The sequence below is a fragment of the Poeciliopsis prolifica genome, unplaced genomic scaffold (assembly GCF_027474105.1).
Source record: "Poeciliopsis prolifica strain line A6 unplaced genomic scaffold, Auburn_PproV2 SCAFFOLD034, whole genome shotgun sequence".
NCBI lineage: Eukaryota > Metazoa > Chordata > Actinopteri > Cyprinodontiformes > Poeciliidae > Poeciliopsis > Poeciliopsis prolifica.
In genome coordinates, this window is record NW_026562409.1 from 697,501 (window position 1) to 715,936 (window position 18,436).

Below are 18,436 nucleotides of genomic sequence, written 5' to 3' on the forward strand. Positions count from 1 at the left end.
TAAATGTTTGGGGAAAAAATCATAAAATCATAAAGGTATAAAAATAAAGTTGTAAAATAAAAACAGGGATGCATCTGGTTGGTTATTTTTTATTGTATCACTGAAACTAAAACTGGGTTAATATTATTAAGATCTGGAGGATCTTGATACATCAATAAAGCTTTGTTAATATAAACACTTAACATTGACAGTGGCCCAAATTTTCATATTTTTGTATTCCTAAATAAATACATAAAAGTAAAAAACTGCATGAATAGACAAAAGTCTGTTATTAAAAATAGGAGGAAAAGAAAGTAGACGTATAAATAATCAAATATTTAATTTAAATGTTAGATTAAACTGTTTTTCAGGTTAAATGTAACAACATTAGATATCATCAGGTCTCCTCCAAGCAAAGACAAAAAGCTTCAAGTTTGATTCATGAGCTCAACAAATTAAACTGCATGATGGTTCAGTTGAAATATATATTCTAATTTTTCAGAGGGTTTTTTGGCTCATTGACTTTAAGACATATTTATCAAACTGGCAAGACATTGAGGCTTGAAATATCCGCCCTATAATCTGTCACACTATTATTGTCACATGATTTAGATTCTTATAGCAGAACCTGGAGTTAACCTACGTGCGGCTGTTTGGTGTGCAGCTCATTTTCCGGGTATTTCTCTAGTAAAATCAGGCAGGAAGTCTGACATTTGGGAATTACTGCTGTTATTCTCTGAAAGCCAAAATGGCGTCACGGCCCAGGCAGCACATGTGGGCGGGAAAATGTCGCTGCGCCTCTATTCGGCTCTTTTCGGCCGTCGTCGGAAAACATGCGGAGCAGCAGTAGCAGCGAGCGACGTGGAGCGCGCAGCCGCCGGAGGAGCACCGCGACCTGGGAAAGATTTCGCCCAGTCTGCGGTCAGGGTGTCGGCGCGGGGAGCGGCTGGAGGGTCGGGAACAGAAGAATGAGAGAGGCCTCTGAGCGGAGGGGCCGAAAACATGAACGGGGCCGTTTACATTTCGTTTTTCCAGGGCCAGCTGGAGTCCGTGCTGGAGCAGGTCGTTCAGCTCGCCGTCCAGGAAATCAGCAAGTCGGTGGGCTCCAGCCTGAACGCCCTGCTGCTGGAGACGGCCGCCAAGGAGCAGGAAAACCGCCGGCTGCGCCTGCAGCTGCAGAGCCGCGAAGGCCGGGGCTCGACCTCCCCGGAGGACGGAGGCTCCGCGGCGGGCGGTAGGAGCGGGAAGGCGGGCCACGAGCGGGGGGACGGCGGCAGGACAAAACCCGAGCCACGCGGCGCCGGAGCGCGGGGCGGGGAACCCGCAGCGCCCGTGACGGCTGTGGACACCCGCCGCCTGGAGCAGAGAGGACGGGTCGTAGGTGAGCTGCTGAACCAACACACACACACACACACACACACACACACACACACACACACACACACACACACACACACACACACACACACACACACACGTAAACAAACGGCCGTGGGGGGATCCCTCCGAGCCGGAGAGGCGTTGCGTAAGCGGGTGAGATGTGTAAACAGGCTGCAGACTCACGGAGGCCTGCGGGGGGTGGAACCCGCATCCCCGGACTCTCCTGACTCCCGCACCGGGACGAAGCGGCGCGGAGGGCGGACAGCGCCCACCCGCCGCGTCGCTGCACGCAAAGCTGCTTACAGGGAGGATGTGGCCTAGTTTCCAGAAGCTGTGGATTCCCGGCGACGGAACCGGTTCTGGAGGAAGGACGGAACCGGGCGGGTTAAAAATAAACTTACGAGCCCCACACCCACCCAGCCGCCTGCATGGAGGTCATAAACATGAGCCACAGTCCGGTTTGACAGGTGGAGTGGGTGGGGGAGGGGGTAGGGGGTCACCAGGACAAAGAGGGAGCTCCTGGTCCGGGATGAAGGGCCAGAGGTCAGAGCTGGAGGTCACTGCAGCCGCTGCTACCTGGAGCAGAGGCACAGTGGACAGCGCAGCGGGACGGGCCTCTAGAGGAGGAAGGAAACAAACATGGCAGAACCAATCAGATCTTTGGAAAACATAAACAACCGTTTGATGGTTTGTTTGGCTTTATTTTCTTAAAACAACAGAAACGTTTAGGTTTCATATTCACTTTGAAGCTATAAATGTCGTCCAGCAACAGAACCAGAACCGACCTTTGACAGAAGTCTGAAAAACCCATTTCCAAGTTTTTCACCCCAAATCAATCCGACCTGGTCCACTTCCTGATGCGTCTGAATGCTTATTTTATCCAACATGCGTCATAATTCTGCAGCAGAAGAAGCCAGACGGTGAATCTGGACAAAATGTCAAAAATCCATCCGGCTACGGGTCGGAACCGTGACTCTGATGTTTTCCAAGCAGGACAGATTAAGGGCTCAAACAGCAGAAAGCTGCTCTGGGATCAAACGGAACCTCTGGAACTGGAACCGGGCCGGTCCGGTCCGATTGTTCATTAGAATAGGAACAACTTTTATTGTCTTGCAGTGGGGAACCGCAGCAACAACAAAAAGTTCTTAAAACGTTAAAAACAAAATATAAAGAACAAGATTAACGGCAGCAATAACAATAATATTCTGCAGCAAGAATATCGGAACGACGCTGGCGCTGATCCAGAGTCAGCAGCTTCCCACTCCTCCCAGTGTTTCCAGTAGGAGACAAACTGGGAAAAGGACTGCTGGACTGGATGAGAAAGAAACCAAACCTTCAGGAAACTGGGAGAACGGGGAGGAAGAGGCCGGGATTAGGATTTTAATCTGATGAGATGCTGCCAGATGCGTGAAGTTCAGATGTGCAGAGAGAGACATCAGGTCTTTAAGATGGACCCATCTGTGCAGTTCTATTGGGTCCAGAATCCGGTCCGAGGTTCTGAACAGGTTGGATTCCAGCTTCCTTCCTGCCACTGGGCTCTGAGCCCAAACTGTGAATCGGTGAATGAATGTGTGTGTGAGTTCAGTCCGTTTACCATTTCATCATCCTGGAGCCGTAAAGCTTCAGACTTTCAAAATAAAACTCCTGAAGAAGCTTCAACCTGTTTCAGTGTCTCACACACACACACACACACACACACACACACACACACACACACACACACACACACACACACACACACATCATGGCCTCTGCTGCTGGATTGGAGGACGGCCGGCCTCATCGGCCAATCAGATGCAGCCGTAGGTGTGGGGAGGCGGGGCTTAACGCCAGCAACAGGGTGATGCAATGAGGTCACTGCAGTGACACTCTGGTCAGATGACACGGTGACCTAAAATCAGTTTGTTGTCATGGAGACAGAGGGCGAAGAGGAGGAGGGGGGTCAGATTAGACGGCTGGTTCTGGTTCTGGTTCTGGTTCTGGTTCTGGTTCTGAAGGAGACTGGACTGGAACCTTTAATGTTCCTGGGAAGAAATCAGAAACAACTGTTTAAAGCTGCAGAACTGAACAGAACCAGAACCCTCTCTGCTGGAGTCAGGTCAGTGGGTCTGAAGAACGGATCAGAACCTGAAGAACGGATCAGAACCTGAACCCAGCAGAACCTGAAGAGCGGATCAGAACCTGAACCCAGCAGAACCTGAAGAACGGATCAGAGCTTGAAGAACGGATCAGAACCTGAAGAACGGATCAGAACCTGAAGAACGGATCAGAACCTGAACCCAGCAGAACCTGAAGAACGGATCAGAACCTGAAGAGCGGATCAGAACCTGAACCCAGCAGAACCTGAAGAACGGATCAGAACCTGAAGAACGGATCAGAACCTGAACCCATTGTAGTTCCCACAGAGAACTGGAAATGTTTTCGATTCAGTTCAAAAGGCTCTAATGTGAACAGATTCCCGACTCGCTCCGGACTCTGGACCGTTTCTCTTTCCTCCGCCAGGATTAGTTCCCTTCCATCAGCTGGCTCTGCTTCAGGATGAGCAGCAGCGCCCTCTGCTGGATGGAGGCCAAACTAAATAGACTTTAATCAGAGGAACAGATTTAATCTAATAAACTGTTTGTTAATTTGTTAGCATTGCTGTGTTTCGGTCCTGAGGGGCGGGGCTTGTTGCCGGGCTCTGTGTGGTGTGGGGGCTGTTGTTCTGAGGTTCTGACCCGTCTGGTCTCCGTCCTGCAGACCAGCTGAAATCCGTCATGGAGCAGGTCCTGGCCTTCGCGCTGCGTGAGCTCACCAAAATCGTGGAGGCGTCGTTCGACGACCTGCTGCTGGAGATCACCAAGATGGAGGCGGAGCAGCAGCAGCTGGAGGACAAGCTGGGGCGGAGCTCCGAGCGGGGGGGCGGGGACAAGCCCCGAGGGGCCGGGGGCAGGAGGCGGGGCTCCGTCAACGACTCGGTGTCGCCCAGTGGGTCCGAGGACACCCGGGAGGAACCGGCCGAGGAGTCCAAAGAGACGGCGCCGGCAGACGGTGAGTGATCCGCTCCTATTGGTCCTCTGGTTCTGATCGGGTCTGAACGGATCTGTAAACCGTAACATCAATCCCTTCCTCAGAGCCGGAGCCGCCCCCGGCCCCCACTCCCGCCCAGGACTGGGTTCCCATCCTGGACAAGGTGTTCGGTCAGAAGTGGTGCAGCGACGTCTGGCCCATGAAAGGTCAAGGTGGAGACAGTCGCCGCGGGTGACGAGGCAGGCCCCAGCGAGGGCGGGGGTCACCATGGCGACCTCGTCTCCTCCACCTCCGTGATCCCGCAGCCTTCGCCCTCGTCCCCCCAGCAGGACCCCCGCTGGACGCCCCTGGAAGACATGGAGGTGTTTTCTCCCGACGACGACGAAGCAGCCGACGGCCAGAGCAACGCCGCCGCCACGCCGGGGCCCCCCGCCACGCCGGGGCCCCCGCCACGCCGGGGCCCCCGCCACGCCGGGGCCCCAAGCCACGCCGGGGCCCCAAGCCACGCCAGGGCCCCCCGCCGCGCCGGGGCCCCGCTCAGCCCTCAGGTGAACCACACTGAACAAAACTGGTTGCATTTGTTTCATTTATTCATGAAAAACAAGAACATCTCACAGGAAGCCAGATCCAGGGTTCCAGGATATCATCAGACTTAGCATTGCTTATTATTGAAGTTTTCTGTAAAGTGTTTGCATTTTTTAAGACTTTATAGTTGGTGTTCAGATATTAACCTTCTAATATTACAATAACTCATTATGTCCAGGGATATTTTGAAATTTCCTGTCAACTTTAAAGATTTTTTGAAACTCAAAACACGACGAGCCGCTGGGTGAGTGACTGCTGAGCATGTTTACGTTTTAAAGTTATGATTTAAATGTTAATGACATATTTAAAATGATAAAAGTAATTTTGAAAATAAGTCTTAATGTTTTGTGTTTCTAAGTCATAATTGTGAGATTAAAGTAGATTCTGAGTTTTTACGTAAGTTTTACTTTCATTGTAAATGAAACTCGTACTTGGAAAAAGTTTCAGCTCTATCAGAGCAATCAATATTAATTTATCAAATATCTACTGCCTTGGAAAATCAGGCACATAAAGCTGAAAAATCTGAATATTCTGCTAATTCAATGTATATGTAGTAAATTAAAATGTCAAAAATTAAAATGATAAAATTAATAAAATATGTAAAAATATTAGTGTAATTAATAAATTTAAAGTGTTATAAGTAATAATTTAAATAAAGCAATTTTGTGCAAAATTATTTCAGTCAAATAAGAAAAGATAATTTTTTAAAAATACATTCATACAAAAACTTTTGGTTCCTTTTTTTGAATAATCTTTTAATAAATGACCAATAAAACTGTAAACAAATTTAGCAAAATATTGCAAAAATGTCAGAAAATTATATAGTTTTAAATAAAAACCACTTTATTGATCCAAAGGAAATGTAACTTGTGTTCTGTGTCTGTCGCCCTCTGGTGGCCGATGGATCTTCAACCATATAATCTGTGACCTCTGACCCCTCAGGCCGCCGCTCCTCTGCCTCCATGCTTCATCGCCTCCTCACGCTGCCGTCTCAGCTGCTGGACGAAGACGACGAAGACGCCGCCGCCAAGGAGACGCTCATCGCCCTGGCAACCAACGGCAGCAGCGACCAGCGGGACGACGCGGAGCCGACGGTCCGGGCCGAGGAGGACGAGGAGGAGGACGAGGAGGAGGAGGAGGGGGACAAAGGGAGGAAGGTGAGTGAGGAGAAGCTTCTGGTTCTGGTTCTGGTCGGCTGACTCTCTCTCTCTCATTTGGCAGAAGAAGCGGCGGCGCGTTTGGTCGGAGTGCGAGGAATGCGGCCGGCGGTTCAGCCGCATGTCGCTGCTGAAGGCTCACCGCCAGACGCACACCGCCGGCGACTCGGCCGCCGCCGACACGTCGTCCTCATCGCCGCCGCCGGCCGGCGCCTCCTCGCCGCTGCGCTGCTCCGAATGCGGCAAGAGGTTCTCGTCCAACACCCGGCTGCACAGCCACGTCCGGACCCAGCACCCCAACCAGTCCTGAGGCTTTTACTTTGAAAGGCAGCAGGAAGTGGGATCAGCGAGGCCCGTTTACCTCGGAACCAGAGCAGAGTTCTGGTTGTGGAAACCGTATCCACCTGATTCTGCAGCCAGAAGAAACATTTTTAGGGTTTGAAGCAGAAAAATTTAACTAAGGGAACCAGAACCAGAGGTCCAGAACCAGAGGTCCAGAACCAGAGGTCCAGACCCGAGGCATCCGGTACCGAGCTGCAGCTACCATCAGGACAACAGAACCGTTAGTCTGCGGCCAATTTTACCAGAATTTCTTTTTCTGACAAAGAAAATAAAACGAGGTTCTGAGAACTTCCCAACCAGAACCAGAACCACTCGGACTTTGGGTTTTACAGGAACCAGAGAGGATCTCTGATATGCAGGACTCAGAACTTTAATTCATTTAGAGATCATCTAGTTGAATTTCTCAGAATCGGAACCAACTGGACCCGGAGAACTGAGGCCCTCTTCTTCTTCTTCTCCTCCTCCGTGTGTAAATTTGTCCTCCAGGTGGACAGGAAGTGACCTCACGCCCTGAGGCCTCCCGCCGCCTGACGCTTTGTTTCGCTCCACATGTCGGATCAGAACCGGGCTTTCTAAGTGCCACCGGACTCTTCCTGGTTACTCACTTGGCCGGCGTCGTTCCCTGACCCCCGCTCTACTTCCTGTCGGCCATGTTGCTTCAGATGTTTACAGAGAGGAGCCGGTCGGTCCGCGGCGGCGTCACATCGTCACTGCCAGCAAGATTTCAAGTCAAAACGAGCCGTTTGCTTTTCCCTCCCTGCTGAGCCGAAAGGGCTTAAAATAAAACGTATTCAAATATAATAAGTTATAACGTAAAACTAAAAGGTATCGGGACGTTTAATTAAAAGTTTTAGCACTTAGATGAAAGATCAGAAAAGCTCTTACTGTTTTATCAAATATTACAGAGAATTATGCTTGAAATCAAAGATTTCAGATATAAAAAAATATGCAAAAAACTATTCAACCGTTTTAAGAAAGAGTAAAATAAGATAAGAAAATGTAAATTTAATTTAAAACAAATTCAATATTGAACAGTTTTAAAAATAATTTAAAAAGAGATTCATTTGATAAATTATATTAATATTCATATAATTATAATGAATTACAAATTTTAAAAAAGATGAAAAGCAAATTTTGATTATTTAAAGAATAAAGATCAGAAAGAAAAACCTGAAATTTGTACTTTTATTTTGAAAGCAATTTGGAATAAAATGATTTTTAGTTCTTTTAAATATTGAAATGAAAAACATTGAGCTTCATATTAATTTATAGCTTTTATTTGAGTTTTTGCCGTGGCACAAAAATCATGAATATTTTACATTTAACTGTAATCTTTTAAAAAACTTTAGATTTTATTTGTGGATGCAGAAAATGTCCTGTTGCTCTGACTCGTTGATCCTGACGTGATTTTCCTGCCTGAAATCTCAGATTTTTATTGTTTTGATCTGGATCAGCTGACAGGTGGATCTCTCGGTTCTTCTCGTGAACACAGACTCTGTTTTTATCCTTTCGTTTCTCGCCTCGTGATGAAGCTCCTGGTTTCTAATCGGAGATGAAGGTCAGGATCTGCAGAGCGTTTTCGGTTTGGTCTCTGCCGACCCGGCATGTAAAAAACCTTGTTGGGGGTCGATTTTTGTTTATTTCCCGGTTTTCGATTCGCTGACATCTGAACTTCTGCGAACGCCTCGTGTTCGGTTGGACCGACTCGTTTGCACTCTCAGCCTCCACCGTGTTCACATACCTCATTTTTTACAAGTGTTTCTGTGTCCAAACAGACCCGATTACCTCAGATGTACAGCGCTGATATTTGGCTACGTCAAAGTGGATTTTCTTGGAGTTTTCTAAAGCAAACCGTTTGTTTCTGTTTGGGTGCGTGTCAGAAAATCACGAGAAGCTGAAGCTGTTTGGTAAACAACAAACATTTAAATGTTAGAATCTACAAATATTTATTAATTTTTTCTTGGTAGAGATTTATGGACAGGATACGACCAAATACATTTGGTCGAATTGATTTGATTCAAAAAACGTTTCAAAATATTTAGATTTTTATCAGATATATGTCTATTACGACGCTTTTAAATCATATTAAAGCTAAAGTTTTCTCCTTTCAATGTGTTTTGCATGTAATTTTGGGAATTAAAATAATAAAATTCAAATGTTAAACACTTTAATTTGGGAAAAGAAGAAAATTATGTAAAATGCCCCCAAAAATCTGACGCAAGTTGATCATTTTCACTTAAACAGAGAATAAATGATGCGTTTCTTTTACCGAACAGCTTCAGTTCAGTGTTCTGATCCGGTTTCAGAGGAGAACTGGAACCAGGTGAGCGTTACCTGGAGGTTACCTGGTGTCCTCCAACAGGCGCTGTGATCATGTGACCTCTTGAACCAATCACTGCTCCTCCTGTCATGTTTACAAAGCCATGAGAGAAATGCACCCGTGATCGGAGCGATCTGTTATCCAGATTGTTTTAATATCAAAATAAACCCAATTAAAACCAGCATTTAGGAACATTTTAACATAAAGTTTGATTGATCTGATGTAATATTTCAGAAATAAAGCAATAATTTAAGCATTGGAGTGATTCAGTCAGATTTAAAGTTTGAGATTTCCCCAGTTGAGCAGATTTCCAGCGGGTGCGCGTCTCTCCATCCCACGTTTCTAAAGGAGGCTGGCGCCGTGACGTCGGGTTCACGTCGTCCTCTGAGACGCATCCAGACGCCGTGAATGTGTACATATTTCAGCTGTTTTTGTTGTTTTATTTGAAGAGAAAACCATGTTACTGTTGAACCTCCAGCAGCGAGCGCAGAGGCGTCTGAAAAGGTCAGCTGAGCAGGAGCGGATAGACGGACGGACTCTGGGGTTCCTCAGGGAACGACTCTCGGTCCTCCTGATGTTCGATGCAGGTGTGGGGGTGAAAGGGACGTTTTTAAAGATCTTTAATTTTATTATTATATATTTTTTTTTTTACAGAACTATCTGTTTTTATTAATGCAGCCAAACGTGACTGATGTTCATATTCTTATGGATTTCCTCATTGTTTTTGTACTTCGGACATCTTGTTTCTACTTCCTGTATGATGTCGATGAACTGTGTTTGACAAAGAAAGTTCATCTCTGTGTTTGTTTGGATTTGATGCAATACTTTTATAAAATATAGCGTGTTTTTTGTAATTTGATGAATCAATGTAAACGTTCTTCAGTCTGAACATGAGTGATGAAGAGCATGGAGCCTTCATCAGAAGAAATGCAGACCAACCATCAGTTTGTTTTAATTCATGCTCTGTGTCTGTTATTTAACTGGTGATGTGATGATGATGATGAAGGCCACGGTGGAGGTGTTTTTGTTTCTTTTCTAATATTTCTGACCTGTTTTAGTCGATGAGACCGGGTACTTTTAATGTAAAAATCTAAATAAATGTTCCCAACCACACATCGCAGCCTGCTGGCTTTTGGTTCTGTCATTTACCACATGTGGAAATATGAAATCAATCCAATTTTATTTGTATAGCAAATAAGAACAAATGAAATAAAAAAAAATAAAACATTTGAACAAAAATACGTCAAATTAATATAAATAAATTAGGAAAAGACAAAAACTGACAAGAGAAATGGGAATAAAAATAATAGCACATAATATTAATGTCATTTAAATTAAAACTCAGATCGAATATTAATAAAGAAGTTAATTATTTAAACGCCAGTTTAACAAACATTCTGAAATGTGTTTGGTTCCCTCAAGAAAACAAACTTATCTTTCGGACGTAGTGACGTCAGATAATTGCCTCGTGCCCTGGCTGCCCCGGCTCAGCGGGGGTGGCGCGTGCTGCTCCTCATTCATTCACTAATTCAAATTAGCACATCGGCGCGTGCAGTCGGAACAATGGAGATCAAACGAACGGCAGAACGCGAGATGACTGCGCGTGCCCGCTCTGCGCGCGCCCGCCCTCACAGCTGTACCCACCTACTGGCGCCGTTGTCATGGTGACCCAGATACCCGCCTGAACGGGTATGTGTGCACGAGCGGGAGGAAGGAGGGAGGAAAGGAAGGTATGAAGGAAGGAGGGAGGGGAATTAGTCAGTGAAAGAGGAGGAGAAGGAGGAGGAGGAGAGGGTGTTCTGCCGAGGTGGACGTGGCGGGTCCGGAGGACTGAGCTGCCGCAGCTGAGGGGAAGCAGAACCGAACCGAGCAGAACCAGGATAGCGGACCATGAAGCGGGCCACCCGCAGGTAAGAGCCGCCCTCTCCGGGGATTTCCCTCTCCCCAGCCCCGAGCCTCGGAGTTCCGCTCGCTTCGGAGCCTGTTAACGGTCGGACGGAGGACCGGGCCGCCGCTCGTATCGCCCCCGGTTCTGTGGCTTCGTGTCGGGGTGTCAGCCGGTCTCTGCTGCCCGCAGCCTGCCTGTGAGACGCATAAAGCGGCCAGGCAGCCTGAAGGAGGCCGCTGTGTCTCCTCCTGCGCCCGCCTCACTCTCACTTTCTGCGGGATGCTAGCTGCAGCTAGCCCCGCTGCTTCTCCGTAAACAAGATGGCCACTGGCTAGCTGCTAGCGGCTAACGGCTCGGCCCTGCTGGTGCGGCTGCAGAGCGACTCCCTCCGCAAACAGCAGCAGCTTTCTCCCGCTGTCTGGAGGCGGAGAAAGAGCCGCCACCGGGAGGAGGTCACGGTAGCGGTGCGTGGCCGGTGTGCGTGAGCTTGCGTGGCTGTGTGACAGCAGACGGGTAACGGTCAGCGCCTCCGGATCACTTCCTGGAATCCTGTAAAACTGGAATTTGATTAGAGTATTTCCAGGAACGGATAAGTGAGGAAAAAAGAAAAACATTTAAATCCCCAGACGTTTGATTCCGTTTGTTTAAACAATGAGAAAAACCTGAAGGTTCAGAAATGGAAAAAGAAATTCCCATCCAGACCGTTGTTGAAAACATCTCAGCCTTTATCAGCTGGCATCAGCTTGACCTTTGACCCTGGTACCAATTCAGTCCTTGCATCATCACCTGGAGCTGCTCTATCCCTTAATTTAACTCAAGTTTTCCCCAGACTGAGCAAGTAAAACGACAACCAAAGTCCAGAAAGAGCAGAGAGGGACTCCACTAATATAACGGCTCAATATTTCATCCATGCAGTCCTTTGGTGGCCATATTACAGGAATTATCACAGCTTTTGAAAGCACTGATGACGAGCAAAATGTCTGTTCTTGATGCCTTTGTGGTGACAGAATTGTGACAAAAATCTCTGACAGATGAACCCAAACCTGCCAGGATTTTGGGGTTTCCTGATTTTTCTCTTCCTTTCTTCGACATCAGTGACGTAAAGTTTGTGAGGTTTTTCCTGACCGTATGGAACCGATAAATGATGTGAGATATTTAGAAACTGGTCTTTATTTCCATCTTGTTGCTGTTTGTGTTTGTGGAGGGGTTTGGCCATGTGACAGTGATGCAGCGTTGCATTGTGGGTAGTTTGGAGCAGAGATGTGACATTAGTGATGTGGTTGACTTTTCGTTTGGAAAATATATGTTTTCCAGTTTATGGTAGAAATATTAACATTGACCCAAATAGTAATATTTCCATACGAGCCAAATTAACGTGGCGTGATGCCGTTATCTGTTCCTCTTCCAGATGTGGAACTAAAACCAAAGCACCTGCAGACTGAACGTCGCAGTTTATCCGACTTTTATGTGAAACATGCGTCATAATTCTGCAGCAGCAAAAGAAGAAGAATGATAAATCTGGACGTAAACATTTGAAAATGATGGAAGCAGTCTTGAGTCAGTGAACGCATCGCATCCCAAGTCAGTGAACGCATCACATCCCAGCCCGAGTCAGTGAACGCATCACCCTTACCTTGACCCTTATTCAACTCTGGTCCAGTCTGGATCTGTTGGACAATAGATATCTAGATGAATATTAACATTTATCAATATTATTGATATCCATTTCCTTAACATTTTAACATTAAATAATCAACCACTTTGCTGTCATTGCATCTCTGTTTTCAGTGAAGACATCACACACACAATCAGTGCAACAAACAAGATGGAAACAAACGTCGCATGGTTCCAGATTTACCGATACGTTACTAGTACGTTACCCATACCGATGCTGATTCATGGCTAATTATCAGCTCCTTTGTTGCCGGCAGACAAAAGAGGAAACAAAAATTAACCAAGTTAAAGATCAGAATGGAAACGTGCTGCGTTTGTTTTCTACTTTATTCCCAAACAGATGTCGACTCTGTTTCTCCCAACATCTGGAGACATGAAGGACAAAAGTTGCTGGAGTTCAGAGGCAGGAAGTAACCTGACATGACGCTTCCTGCTGCAGGTTGTGCTGCAACACAGTCTGCAGCAGAAAGACTGGAAAAAAAATTGCAGGAGAAGTTTTGCCCCCACCTTCGAGGCGGAGCTAACTCCTCCTCACAGCTGTAGCTTCCAAGCTCCCGTCTCTCAACTCCTTCAGACTAGCCAGTAGCAGTTAGCAAACACCTGGAGGAAGTGCATCAGGTTCTCTGAGCAGCTTTGGTAGAAACGTATCAGGGTTGAGACAACAGACATGTTGGCATGACTTCCTGGAGGTGGAGCTTCGGAACGAGCAGGAGCTTTTAAAGAGACAGAGGCCCAATTTGAAGGCGTTAAATCGGGAAGTAAAATTTCTTTTAAGTTACATTTTATATATTATTGAACAGCATCTTTCTGACATGTCAGCATCTTTCTGACATAGTTACTGGATTGTGCTATAAAATGAAACAATGTGACTGAAAAACACCATAACCGCAGCTTTAACCAGGCAGGACCAGAGAAAACTTAATACTGCTGCTGCTCCTCCAACCACCACTAATAATACTATTATTACTGCTAATAATAATATTATTACCAATAATAATACTATTATTACTGCTAATAATAATATTATTACCAATAATAATACTATTATTACTGCTAATAATAATATTATTACCACTAATAATACTATTATTACTGCTAATAATAATATTATTACCAATAATAATACTATTATTACTGCTAATAATAATATTATTACCAATAATACTATTATTTCTCCTCCCCCTCTCTCCCTGCAGGCTGGTTCCAGTCAGGTGACGGCGTTGACGACTCGGACCTTCTCCTCACCGTCTCTGGTTCCTCTCAGGTCGACCCCCTCACCCCCCATCAGCACCGCCGCCCCCCCAGCAGCCGTGGGGCGAGGAGGAGGAGAGGAAGGGGCGTGGCTTGTTGCCTCGGCGACTCTTCAGACGTAGGTACGGAGAGCGGTGAGGAGGATCGGCTCGGCCCCTCACCATGTCGGACTTGGAGGCGGAGTGTCTGGGCCTCGGCCTGCCGCCGGACTGCGGCTCCCCCCCGCCTCTGGATGGCGCCGCCCCCCCCACGCTGGCGATGCTGTCGTCGGACTGCCCCACTCCCACGCTCAGCTCGCTGGCGGCGGAGATCGCCGAGCCGCTGGTGATGCTGCCGTGCGTGAAGAGCGAGCCGCAGGACGGGGACCTGGAACCCATCCGGACCGTAGACCTGTCCGAGATCCAGCCGCTGTCCACCGCCGAGCTGGGCCACGACCAGATCAAGATGGAGATCAGCGGCCTCGACTACATCAAGTCGGAGCACCACGGACACCATGACAGCCACCAGCTGGCGTTCCACCAGGGCGACCCGTCAGAGCTGGACTACAAGACGCATTACGAGCCCTGCTCCGTGTTCGACTACATCTCCCAGGTACTAGAGGCGGTTCTGACCCGGCCCGGTCAGAGCCGGGTCAGAACCCGGTCAGAACCCGAGTCTTGATGGTTCTGGAGTTTTCATTACAACTTAGATTCATTTCACTGAGACGTTTTGTCTAATTCAGTTAGATTTACTTTGATTTTATTAGTTAAATATTGTTTAGTTTGCATTAATTATTAGTTAAATGTTTACTTTTTATAAATTAGAAATTGTTTTTTAGTTGCATGTCTTTTTGTTTTTATTAAATATGTAGTTTTTTTTAGATTAGTTAAAAATTGTTATCATAAAACTAATAAACTTTCTCCCAGTTTCAACAGTCTGGACCCAAAATCATAAACCTTTAAATCTGACTTGGTGATATTTATTAGCAGCAACATAAAATATGGAAGAACCAAAAAAATACCATGCTATCGCTGAAATGCTAACACATTAGAGCAGTTACTAGATTCTGAAAACATGGCCGACATCATACATGACTGATTTTTATTAATTACAATATTTAAAAAATATATGTATTAGCAGAAAAAAAGTCATTTTAATGATAGTTTGGACAGTTATCCAACACGAGGCTCCGTCTCGCTCAGTTACCTCAAAGTTCTGCTGCCTATTTGATGATGGTGTTTTAAAAGATGAAATATTTTCTTATTTCTAACAGTAAAGCTTAATAAGTGCTCAATATACTTTGTTTTATATTTAAATTGTGATGGAGGAGTTATAAAATTATGACTTTGTTCTCCAAATGGAAATGATTTTCTCAGCTGCTCCGCTGTAGACCTGCGGTCTGCAGAACTCGTGGCGGTTCTGGTCGGTTCCAGGTCCGACTCATCGGGTGTTTTTCCTCCTGCAGGTCACCGACACCCTGGAGTACATCAAGTCGGACCACGCCGTGGACCTGCACTGCTACTACAGCGCCGAGCTGGGCACGCTGAAGTCCGAGTACCCGGAGGCCGGCGCCGTGTCGGCCCACCTGCACCACAACGGCCTGGAGTCCATCCACATGGCCGAGCTGCGCACCGAGCTCAACAAGCTGCGGCCCGACGCCCTGCTGCTAGACGGGCTGGGCAAACCCGACCCCGACTTTGGAGAGGGCACGCTGTACGAGCTGCAGCCCGCCGCGGATGGGCCGGGCCGGGCGGGCCAGGCCGGCGCCGGACTGGGTCTGCTCATCACCACCAAGACCCAGAGTCCCACGGTCAGGAAACCGCGCAACATGCAGGGAGAGAAACCGTTCTCCTGCACGCAGTGCGGGAAGAACTTCAGCACGCTGGGCAACCTGAAGACGCACCAGCGCATCCACACGGGCGAGCGGCCGTACACCTGCTCGCAGTGCGGCAAGAGCTTCGGCCAGGCCGGAAACCTGAAGCGCCACCAGCTGATCCACACGGGCCAGAAGCCCTACGTCTGCGCCCACTGCCCCAAGGGCTTCACCAAGGCCGACGACCTGCGCTCGCACCAGCGGCTGCACACCGGCGAGCGGCCCTTCATCTGCGCCGCCTGCGGTAAGAGCTTCGGCCAGTCCAAGGAGCTGAAGGCGCACCAGCTGAGCCACACGGGCGAGCGGCCGTTCTGCTGCCAGCACTGCGGCAAGAGCTTCACCAAGGAGACCAGCTACCGCAACCACGTCCAGATCCACACGGGCGAGAAGCCCTTCTCCTGCTCGCAGTGCGGGAAGACTTTCAGCAACTCGGGCGTCCTGAAGACCCACGAGAAGATCCACACGGGGGAGCGGCCGTTCGGCTGCACGCAGTGCGGCAAGAGCTTCGGCCGGCTGGGCCACCTGAAGGCGCACCAGCAGATCCACACGGGGGAGCGGCCGTACGCCTGCCCCCGCTGCGGCAAGACTTTCAGCCAGTCGGGTCACCTGAAGGCACACGAGCAGATCCACAAACGGGAGCGGGCCGACACGGCCAGCACCAGCAGCGACGGCGGCAGCAGCGCCGTGAGCAGCGACAGCAGCTAAACCCGACCTTTAACCTCCGGAGAGTCAAAGTATTATTCCTGTTTTTATACAAGCGCTATATAAAGGGTTCTTTATGACTTTTCTTACATTTTCATACCTTTGTGCTCTTTTACATTTTATCTGTGGACGGAGTGAAAGGAGCGAATTATGCAAGGCTGAATGTGTGTGTGTGTGTGTGTGTGTGTGTGTGTGTGTGTGTGTGTGTGTGTGTGTGTGTGTGTGTGTGTGTGTTTGTTCACCTTATATACTGTGGGGGAGTGGGGAACTGGACTGGCTCTGCAGGACCGGTCCATATTTTTGGAGTACTTATGAAACACAAGCACAAAGTTTCATGTTCTTTTGTTTGTTGTTTTTGTTTTGTTTTGTTTTTTAAATATTTCCAGTTTTTTACTGAATCAGACCAGCAGCACCGGACCAACTGGACCGGGCCGGACCGGACCGGACCGGACCCACTGTCTCATGGATTCGTCGGTTCTAAAGGAGCCGCATCCAGAGTAACTTCCTGTATAAAAGCCGTGTCAGGGTTCTGCGGCTCCTTCCGTCTGCTCTGTGATCCGGTTCCGGTGGGTTCTGGTTCTTAACTTCAGGTGTTTTCTGGTTAACGTTGACCTCTGGCCTCAGAGGGCGTCCTGCCTGCAGCAGGCGGTCCTCTGAGGCCAGCCGTCCTCGGACCGGGACGCAGCCGGCGTCTCGTTGCTGACGATAATCAGGTGGCGTTCCTTTCCGCTCCGAAGCATTCCAGATTATTTTTCCAGACGAGCTCAGCGGGAACGCCGGGCTTTTGGACCAAACATCCCGACCCCCCAGCTCCACGGAGATCGCTCACTGTGTACAAATCTCAAATGGATTATGTTGCTCCAACAAAATGTAAGAAAGAAAAAAGAGGAAGTGTTGCAACATCCTGTAATGGAGACGTTATTAAAGACATAATGTTACATCCTGACCTTTGACTCCTCTGCTTTATCACCACAAGACGAACCTGCAGAGTCCTGGAGCCTCCAAGAATGATTCAAATAAAAAAGAAAACATTCTCATTAAAAAAAACATGTTTTTTCACTAAAATGTGTAATAAATAAATAACTTAAACATTAAAAAAAGATGGAAATAAAAGAAAATTCAAGTGCAAATTTTAATGTCAGTTCAATTCATTTTCATTTTGTTTTACATCATAAAATCTTTATAAAGTTGGAAATCTCCACATCATTTAAAAACTTGAACGCGGATCATTTTCACTATCTGCAGGAAGCGACACAGAAACTCGCCTGACACCTAGGGGGCAGTGTAGCGCAAACCCGTCAGCCAATCAGAGGGACTTCCCGTTGGATATTTAATGACGTCTCCACAGAGTTTTCTCAAATCTCCACCTTGGTTGGACTTTTTATAATGAATTGGTTTTTTTGTGTTGCTGATAAACCAAAACGTATAAAAATTTATTTTTTCCCACAGATATCCGGCTATGAATGCTTGATTCTGAAAGCTACTATATTATTTATCATAATTTAAATTACACATGAATTATGGGCAAAGGGTGGAGGAAGCTCTAAAATTTAAAACAAATGTAATTTATTTCAGCTCAAAAAATCTAAAAATGCATTTGTTTCATACCGTTTATTTATTTATATGATGGAAAGCCAAAATCTATATAAATATATATGTAATTCTTATTTTATAACTTTTTTAATACTCGGTGGAAATATTCCTCGAGAGGACGTGTTGTTAAAGCGGAGTCCAGAAAAAAGAAACTGAAATGAAACCTTGAAAAGATGCTGAAGCTTCAAGGACTTTTTTCACCTTCCTGTTCATTAAACATCAGGGATCAGCGCCACCTGCTGCTGATCTGACTCACCTGCAGCTTATGCTCAAACACCTGGTGAAGTGGATTGCTAATAATCTTTGTGTCCAGTCTATCTGCTTAGCTTTTCATTAATAATTTTTCTTCTGTCAGTAGATTTAGGAAGGAATTTAATGGGGAAACAAATTCATTACAAATAGCACCACAACACCAGTAACTGATTGCATAAAATGACAAAAATAACTGAAATCCTGGAGAGTTTTTCTTCTTTTAACTGAGTTTTAATTTTGAAATTCATGTTTAAGCCATTTGTTCTAAATAATAAACATGTTCAGATTTACAGCATCACGTCCATCAACATGAAGGAAACAAAGTGAAGGAAGCAGATAAGTGTTACACTGGTGAATAGGACAGGAAGTGCTTTTATTCTGCATTTCCAACAGGATGTGTTCTTTTAATGTAGCAACGGGAAAAGGTCAGAGGTCAGATACCTGAGGATCAG

General features: G+C 46.9%; 3 protein-coding genes across 4 annotated transcripts; all 3 read left to right on the forward strand.

Moving 5' to 3' along the window:
- Positions 1 to 812: 812 nt before the first annotated feature.
- On the forward strand, positions 813 to 4,810 carry LOC129373784 (uncharacterized). Its single transcript, XM_055051871.1, has 3 exons — positions 813 to 1,360; positions 4,099 to 4,389; positions 4,473 to 4,810. The coding sequence occupies exons 1-3, from the start codon at positions 982 to 984 to the stop codon at positions 4,601 to 4,603; spliced, it is 801 nt and encodes a 266-aa protein (XP_054907846.1). The 5' UTR covers positions 813 to 981; the 3' UTR covers positions 4,604 to 4,810.
- An 886-nt stretch (positions 4,811 to 5,696) lies between these two features.
- Positions 5,697 to 9,885, forward strand: LOC129373791 (zinc finger protein 526-like). 2 transcript variants are annotated; one of them, XM_055051877.1, is made up of 2 exons: positions 5,697 to 6,110; positions 6,175 to 9,885. In XM_055051877.1, exons 1-2 carry the CDS (start codon positions 5,916 to 5,918, stop codon positions 6,418 to 6,420), a joined length of 441 nt encoding a protein of 146 aa, XP_054907852.1. In that variant the 5' UTR covers positions 5,697 to 5,915; the 3' UTR covers positions 6,421 to 9,885. The 2 variants fall into 2 exon arrangements, with proteins under 2 accessions (XP_054907852.1, XP_054907853.1); XM_055051878.1 differs by having other exon boundaries at positions 6,178 to 9,885.
- Positions 9,886 to 10,286: 401 nt separating this feature from the next.
- si:dkeyp-113d7.1 (uncharacterized protein LOC407709 homolog) lies at positions 10,287 to 17,085 on the forward strand. The gene is made up of 3 exons (XM_055051850.1): positions 10,287 to 10,682; positions 13,531 to 14,176; positions 15,030 to 17,085. The coding sequence occupies exons 2-3, from the start codon at positions 13,748 to 13,750 to the stop codon at positions 16,140 to 16,142; spliced, it is 1,542 nt and encodes a 513-aa protein (XP_054907825.1). The 5' UTR covers positions 10,287 to 10,682; positions 13,531 to 13,747; the 3' UTR covers positions 16,143 to 17,085.
- The last annotated feature ends 1,351 nt before the right edge of the window (positions 17,086 to 18,436 follow it).